The 8859-nt window shown below is 40.7% G+C and overlaps 1 protein-coding gene across 1 annotated transcript; it reads right to left on the minus strand.

Annotated features, from left to right (window-relative positions):
* Positions 1 to 616: 616 nt before the first annotated feature.
* On the minus strand, positions 617 to 4531 carry LOC121429782. Its single transcript, XM_041627015.1, has one exon. It carries the CDS (start codon positions 4529 to 4531, stop codon positions 617 to 619), a length of 3915 nt encoding a protein of 1304 aa, XP_041482949.1.
* Positions 4532 to 8859: the final 4328 nt, after the last annotated feature.

Below are 8859 nucleotides of genomic sequence, written 5' to 3' on the forward strand. Positions count from 1 at the left end.
GAAAATAGTTATTTTGGGTTGTCATGGCACTTTGCGCGCATTGATATCATAAAAATATAATCAAGAAAATATGTTTTATAATTACACTGAATTGGCAAGTTAGACCTAGAAAGTGTTGGAAAATATAAACTACTATTATACACAAGAATTATGATCCAATTCGTTCGATTAACAATTTAAATAATGTGAAAACAAAGAATTATCTTTAATTATCGGAAGAATCACTGGTAAAGAGACTTAAAACTAATTAGCGCAGCGCGTAGACAATAAAGTAAAAAACGCGCATCCACAAGGGGCGCGGGAAGCTGCCAACATGATATTGGGGGCAGCCACACTCCCACCCAAAAATCTTCTTTGATTTTTTTTTCTTTGTTTTTTGTTTTGAATATTATATATATATGTATAGATACACACGTAATATCCAGAATGTGAATAAAACACATTAAAGTACAATCAATAGCAAAAAATATAATCACCATAAATATCAGGTAAGAAATCTCTTACACAAGTCACTCAAAGATAGGCAAATAAAAAGGGTTGTCTATATGTAAATATATATATATATATAACAACCATAAGACAAAATGATATCAGTGAAAGAGTCAAAGGGGTAAACTTAGTCGGAGTTAGGGACTAAGGAGATCAGCTTGTGGACAGGTCTTTCAAGCACAGTTCTCTTTTGGAGAGGTTTTCCATTCTTGTCTAAGTCCGGAGTTGCCTTGAGAAGTTTAACTCGACGAACAAAGCCATCATCGCTTACGAAAGTCTGAACAACCTTGGCTATACTCCAGTGTGTTCTACAAAGACCATCGTCTTGTAGCATGACTATGTCATTTACCTCGAAGTTTCGCTGTTGTTTTGGCCAGGTCTTCCTGGTTTGGAGGGTGTGAAGATACTCTTTCTTCCAACGAATCCAAAAGAGATCTGTTAAGTATTGCACACGTCTCCATCTTTTTGAGAGATAGAGGTCTTCTCTCTCAAATTTTCCTGGTGGGGGCATCACAATACCTGACTTCATGGTCAAGACATGATTCGGAGTCAAGGGGAGTGGACCATCCGCACATTCCAGATCTTCAACTGTCAATGGCCTGCTATTGATGATAGCCATAGCTTCGTACAGGAACGTTCGAAGAGAGGATGTATTTAGTTGAGTTCCTGACTGTTCTAGTATTCCATCGAGAACATTTCTGACATTCCTGATTTGTCGTTCCCAGATTCCTCCCATGTGACTTGAAGAAGGAGGGTTCATCTTGAATTCGCAGTCAAGTTTCAGTAATTGAGTGGCAACGCGATCTCCATCTAATTCACGGAGGCCTTTTTTCAATTCATGCTTGGCTCCAATGAAGTTAGATCCTTGATCACAGCGAATGAGGCGAACATTTCCCCGGATAGCAATGAAACATCTTAGTCCATTGAGAAATGCATCGGTGGACAGATCGTCTAGCATTTCGATATGTACGGCCCTCATAGCCATACAGGTAAGAATGAGCCCATATCGCTTTATCTCCTTTCTTCCTTCCTTGATAGTAAAGGGACCAAAACAGTCAAGTCCACAGTAGGTGAAAGGAGGAGAAGGCTCTACTCTATCCTGAGGTAGATCGGCCATCTTTTGTCCTCTTGGCTTGCCTCGGGATTTGATACAGATTACACACTTGCTGATTAGAGATGAGACAATACTCCTGCAACCAATGATCCAATATCCACTGGAACGAATGGCATTGATGGTCAGATTTCTTCCTTGATGTGCAGTTCTTTGATGATAGTGCAAGGCAACGAGGTTGGATAGATGGCTTCGCTTTGGTAGGATGATAGGATGTTTCGCACCATACATCATCTCGGCCTTTTTCAACCGACCTCCCACCCGTAGAAAATTGTCATTATCAAGGAAAGGGTCAAGCTGCTTCAATGTGTTGGACTTTGAACCGACTGAGGGATCTGACTCGATTTGCTTCCTTTCTTCACGAAACGCTTCTTTCTGAATTGCACGGATAATATTCCTTTCCGCTATTCGTCTTGCTTCTACTTCATCAATGCTCAGGTCCTTCTTTCTGTAGCAGCACTTTACTATCACTGCAACTGCTGACACTGCATTATGAAGACTGGAGAACCGAGTCAATCTATCTTCGAAATATGTGAAGTTCTCCACCTGTGTAACATGAACAGTAGCTGCTGATTTCACTTCAACATCGTCAGGAGAAACCTCAACATCGACATCTTGTGTAGGAATCTCACTCTTCCAAAGAAAGGTAGGTCCTGTAAGCCAGTTGGATGATAGCATTTCTTCTGTCGTCAATCCTCGAGAAGCATGATCAGCAGGATTCTCAGCACTGGATACATAATTCCATTGTTCTGGGCATGAAGTCTGAAGTATGCGTTCAACACGATTGGCAACATACATATGGAAGCGCCTAGTCTCGTTGTATATGTAGCCAAGAACAACTTTTGAGTCTGTCCAGAAGTGGTGCGTGAGAGAATCGTAGTCAAGTTCATCATTTAGGATACTAGCAATTCTCACGGAGCAGGTAGCTGCCTGGAGTTCTAACCTTGGGATTGTTGTTGGCTTTAGAGGAGTCACTCTTGCCTTTGCCATGGCTAAGGAGCAGTGGACCTTGCCATTTTCATCCTTTAGACGCACATAGGAGCACTGACCGTATCCTGATAAGGAGGCGTCTGAAAAGTGGTGGAGCTGCACTTCCTGAGGTGTCCCAAAGTCTTGTGGTTCGAAGCAACGAGGGATCGTAACTTTGGGAAGTTTCAGAATCTCAAGTCTCCACTTTTCCCATTGTGGACGGAGATCTTCAGGAACAGGATGGTCCCAGTCCATCTTTTGTCTACACATTTCCTGGACAATCTGTCTTCCAACAAGAACCACAGGTGCAATCAAACCAAGTGGGTCGTAAATGGAAGCAACGGTGGCAAGAATTCCGCGTCTTGTCAGGGGATGATCCTTGAGGGTTAGTCTGAAACAGAATTCATCTGAGTTGATGCACCATTGTATCCCAAGTGCTCTTTCAATTGATGTGGAGCCTTGTTGACCGAGTTCCAGACTAGTCTTTGCAACAACAGTTCGTTCCGATTCGGGGATACTGCTTGTCACTCGTTGATTGTTGCAGACAAACTTATGAAGACGCAGGTTACCTTTGGCACACATAGACACTGCCTTCTTGATAAGGTCAATGGCATCTTCTTCAGAGGATACACATTTAAGGCCATCATCGACGTAGAAATTCCTCTTCAAAAATTCTGCAGCTTCTACACCAAGGACTTTGTGGTCTTCTGCTATTTGCTTCAGCCCGAAGTTTGCACATCCCGGAGAAGAAGTGGCTCCAAAGAGATGGACCTTCATTCGATAATCCACTGGGGGCTTAGAGAGATCCCCATCCTCCCACCACAGGAAACGGAGATAGTCTTGATGTTCCTTCGTCACACGGAACTGGTGATACATCTTTTCTACGTCGCAAGTGAAGGCTATAGGTGCTTGGCGAAATCTACACAGAACTCCGATAAGGGGATTGATCAGGTCGGGCCCTTGTAGAAGATGATCATTCAGACAGGTTCCTTGGTATCGAGCACTACAGTCGAATACGACCCTGACTTTGTTCGGCTTTTTAGGGTGATATACACCATGATGTGGTATATACCAACTGCTTGAAGTAGACACTTCATCTGTGGGAATCTTCTCAGCATCACCTCGCTTAAGAATCTCATTCATGAAAGTCATGTAGTGTTCATGGTACTTTGGTCTCTTCAGGAACTGATTTTTCAATCCGTGAAGTCGGCTCATAGCAGCTTTCCGATTGTCAGGCAGATCAGGTTCACCCTTCTTGAAAGGTAAGGGCATTTCATAATACCCATCATCCCTTTGGTGGATTCCATCTTTGATGATCTTTAGAAATTTCTTGTCTTCCTGAGACATCGTTTCCTTTCTGTCTAATTCATGAAAGTCTCTTTCCATCATCTGAAGGAAGTCTCCAGCAGTAACTTCCTTTAACTGTGTCTTGTAAATGTACTTCACATTAGACTGACTGTCTGTCAGACTAGGATCTGCTACCTTCACATTGACAGTACGATATGTCTGCCCAATCGTGTCAAAGCTCTCTGTGGAGTCGTTCTGAGAACCACCGACGATGCTCCATCCCAACTCCGTCTCTACTGCAAATGGCTCATCATTCTTTCCAAGAATGCAATTCTTTGGTGCAAGAGCACGGGCACAATTGTATCCAATGAGCAGACCTATGGGGCAATCTTGCTTCGGTGCGAGCTGGTTCGAGATATTGTTTAAGTGAGTCCACTTGTTGGCTGTCTCTTCTGTGGGGATATGAGCTTCATCAAGAGGGATGGAGTCCCTGGAGTATGCAGCAGGAAGAGGTATCTTTACTGCTGACTTAAAACCTCGAACGACAAGATTCTTGAATTTCCTACATGGAATTGTCTTGGAATCTGTCATTGTAGTCAAACTTAACATCGCAGTTTCAGAGGACACCTGTAGGTCATTTCCAATACTATCTGTGATAAATGTTGTATCCGACATCGTATCTAGTAAGGCATATACTAGTATCTCCTTCTGAGGGTCATCCAAACTAGATAGGTAAACAGGCAGCACCATCGATGTGAGAGAAACATCTACATCTGACCTGACTCTGTTGCAAGAAGCTTCTTTCTCCTTGGTAACTTCTTTGGTCTGAGTAGACTGTGCCTCACTTTGATCATGTTTTCTTTCCGTAGACAGCTGATTTAGTGTCTCATTGTGTAGACTTGTTGGGTGGCGCTTGTTGCACTTCTTGCACTCAGCCCTTTTTGACACTGCTTTGACATATGACCTTTGGAGAGACATCCGAAGCAAAGACCTTCTTTCTTCACTAAATCTCTCCTTTGCTCCAAAGTTTTCTGATTGAAGTCCCAGCACTCATTCAACCCATGATTCTGCCGTTTGCAGAGGACACATGTCTTCTGGGTAGTGCTTGTCTTGCTGGCTACAGAGAAGGTTGTCCTTTGTTGACGAGATGTAGGATTCTTGCTTTCTTCCTGTATCTGGAAAGCATCGTTATGATTCTTGTCTTTTCCTGCCTTTACTGTGTCATATGTAACATACGGATCATTGGCAATATCAGTTTCTTCTGATAGAAATGAGACAAATTCTCTGAATGATGGATACCTGCCATTGTCTTTCTTGACTTTCGCTACCGTGCGATTCCATCTGTGTACAATCCAATCCGGAAGTTTCATGCAAATTTTGCTCATCTCCCGAATGTCATTCAAGATTTCCAAGTCTTTGATTTCTGATGATGCTTGAAGACATTGTTGCAAGAAATCTGAAAGTTTCTGAAGGCCTTTGGAATCCCTATTGCCGATCCTTGGCCACGAGTCAAGTTTGGATCGAAAGGCTTCTGAAATGGTGAAGGGGTTGCCGAAACGCTTCTCAAGTATTTCTCTGGCTTGTTCATATGCTTTCTCAGACCTCAGCAAAAAGAAGCCGCTGACAGCCTCTCTTGCTGATCCTCCAATGTACTTTCTTAGGTAGTGTATCCTTTCACCAGAGGGAATTCCACGACATTCAATTAAAGTTGTGAAAGCTGATAGCCAGTCAGGATATTGGAGAGGATCACCCATAAATACTGGAGGCTCAGGAATTGGTAACCGACTAAGTGTCATCGTTCGAGTGAGAACTTCTGCTAGACTTTCATTCTGTTGGGCCTCGCTTGAAGAATGAGATGGCTGGAAGACAGGTGAATCAGGATTTAAGGCCTTGCTTTTTTTGACAGGAGGATCGATGGAGGCGTCATGTTTTTGCGACTTAACCCTTTTGTCATCTTGATTAGGGGATTTAATCAATTGTTTTGTCGATCTCATCGTATCTGTTGACGCACCATCATCTTCTACTTCGTCATACACTCTTATCATTGCCTCCTGTGCCTTTAGTTCACCTTCTAGGCGTTCCTCTTCTAGTTTTCTTCGTAGCTGTTCTATCTTGAGTGATGCTTCTTTCCTTCGAGCATCTTCTTCCATCTCGAGGCGTTCTAACACCATCTGGCATTCATTCTGGCGCTTGTGAGCAGCAAGTTTCTCTTGCAATGCTGCCGCTTCAGCTGCTACAACTGCCCTTTTTGAAGAAATTGTAGACATTTTCGACATCTTAGACGCAGCAGACTTCTTTGAAACAGAGGGTGCTTCAATGAATGTTTCCCGTCGTGATTCAGAAACGGCAACCACAATTTTTGAAATTGTGTCTACAATAATTGGGGAAAGCTCATCTAAATGCTTGGCTATGTCCTCATTCACACCGCCTTGAATTTCTTCAAGTTCACTTGCAACTTTTCGCAGAGAATCGAATCTTGCAGAAATATCAGATTTCCGCAGAGAAAGTTCATTTTCGTCAATGGGGAATGAAGAGAGCAATCTATCAGTGTCCTTTAGGGTTGTTAGCAGGTCAAGGTGTTCTGAATAAAATTTGCCCTGCAACTCATCATCTTTCTTTTGCATGATTGCTTTTTCTGTTAGTTTCTTTATGCGAGCAGAACGGCGCATATTCTCTACAGACATGCTATCTATGTCTACATGAATATCCATGCTACCGATGAGGGCATTAATTCAATAATGAACTTGCTGAATCACAACATATATTGTATATATTCTTCATAAAAAAAGCATAGAAATTCCAAATGGACAATATATAGTTACATCTGACTTCTCAACATAGAAATGGAAATTGTTGAATCATATAGCAAAGATTGAAATTTAGCTTCCGCAAAATAATCTGGAGTTAAATTGCAAGTAACAGATACTCCATCAAACTTCAAAATTGAGAAGATACATTCAAATAATTTCTCGGCAAAATATCTCAAAGACCGAAATATGAATTTAGAAAATATAATGAGATATATGAATTATATCAATCATTTGCAAACTGATGAAAAGAAATAAATAAAATGGTATGACTTACTGAAGACGAATCATGATACGATCGACTTACATGTAGATGCAATAAAATAAAATTAGTCCGGTTGTAACTCTTGCTTCAGTTCGTTGTTAGTCTACTTCAATTAATTGTTATAATTCTAAGCCTATAGTTCTAGTTCTCGTTCATTGGTTCTTTGACATCTTTAAAGTTCTGGGTTGCGTTGTAGATCTAGATGTGTTTCCAAGGTTTTGAAGCCGTCACTCAGTTGCCGAATATCCCGCGATGCGCCTTAACCGATGGCTTGAAGGGACCGAATGCACTGGTTGACATCGAATGGCTCAGCTTGATACATCTACACGATCATCTAAGCATACCGGTACTTGTTGGACAGGATTCAATGTCCATCGAGTTTCACTGTAACTGCCACCAAGTTATTTAGACAAAGTCAAAAGATCCAACGTTTAGACGGATGTTTAAAGTTTATTCCAAACAGTGCCGTGAAACTGTAACAAACATTGAACAATTAAAACAATTACTTTCATATCGAATATGTACATTGCAATAACATATCTTTTCCAATTAAACATATATTAATCAAGTCTTATTAAATTACTCTTTGAGTGAAATTTCCTCAACTATGACATTTCAAACAAGACATATACGATCATATAACATTTCAAACAATAATTCTTAACTAATTCTCATCATTCATAACCAAATGTCATGTCACTAAGTTTCAAGTACAATTACGTAATTTAAACAAAAGCACATCAATATCAACCAAGTTCCGAAACATAAATATCCATCATATTCCACAATCGTTAGAATAATATTACATGAAAATAAAGAATTGATTAATAATTTATATCAACAATATCATGAATAAAACTTCTTTCGATCCAACTCACCTCGTTGGCTGGACATAAATAACGTTTGCATGGCAGTAATGTTAAAACAGATTTTGCAGAGGAGCCGTAAACAAAGGTCTCCTTCTATAGGTCAAATAACAGCAAAGTGACAAAATCAAGAAAATAGTTATTTTGGGTTGTCATGGCACTTTGCGCGCATTGATATCATAAAAATATAATCAAGAAAATATGTTTTATAATTACACTGAATTGGCAAGTTAGACCTAGAAAGTGTTGGAAAATATAAACTACTATTATACACAAGAATTATGATCCAATTCGTTCGATTAACAATTTAAATAATGTGAAAACAAAGAATTATCTTTAATTATCGGAAGAATCACTGGTAAAGAGACTTAAAACTAATTAGCGCAGCGCGTAGACAATAAAGTAAAAAACGCGCATCCACAAGGGGCGCGGGAAGCTGCCAACATGAGATTGGGGGCAGCCACACTAGTCTTCTTAAATCTAAGCCATGCCCCTGACGTTAGGTCTCGAATTCGAATATCAAAGCATTCCATACCAATTAGATCTACTGAGTACTGCCACTAGGTTAATAAGTTAGGCCTATAAGTCTAACGTTAGGCCTAGGTCAACGAGGCTACCCCCAAGTTACGTCAAGTCTTAACTTTTGAATCTCCATTAGAGTCTAGATCTAACGTTAGATGTCAGATCTAAGATTAACAGGAACATTGTCATGAGGCCTACGGTACGGTAACGTTTAACTTCAAAGTGCAGTGACCGTCTTTTCACCCGACTCACCTTTGGCGAGCGTGAACAACTTGATGATTGATAATGATACATCCGTTATGTCCTTAATAAGTTAGTCTTCTTTTCAATAAATGCCATAGGTCCTATATTTTAACAGGAATTAACAAGCAAAAATCAAAGATTGGCATCGTTCCATCGATAAGACATATCTGTTGCGCGCACTTGCGCAATAAGCGCGTAAATGCGCGAATTGTCTAAAACTTTCGATCAAATCGCGCGGATATTTATGGTATCCGCAATCACCGCAGAAAGCAACATTTTGCATGCAATCAAATGGGGATT

The sequence above is a fragment of the Lytechinus variegatus genome, chromosome 1 (genome assembly GCF_018143015.1).
Source record: "Lytechinus variegatus isolate NC3 chromosome 1, Lvar_3.0, whole genome shotgun sequence".
Classification (NCBI taxonomy): Eukaryota; Metazoa; Echinodermata; class Echinoidea; order Temnopleuroida; family Toxopneustidae; genus Lytechinus; species Lytechinus variegatus.

Excerpts from the sequence above, each read along its gene's own strand:
- LOC121429782 (XM_041627015.1), bottom strand. The coding sequence starts at position 4,531 with ATGTCGGATACAACATTTATCACAGATAGTATTGGAAATGACCTACAG.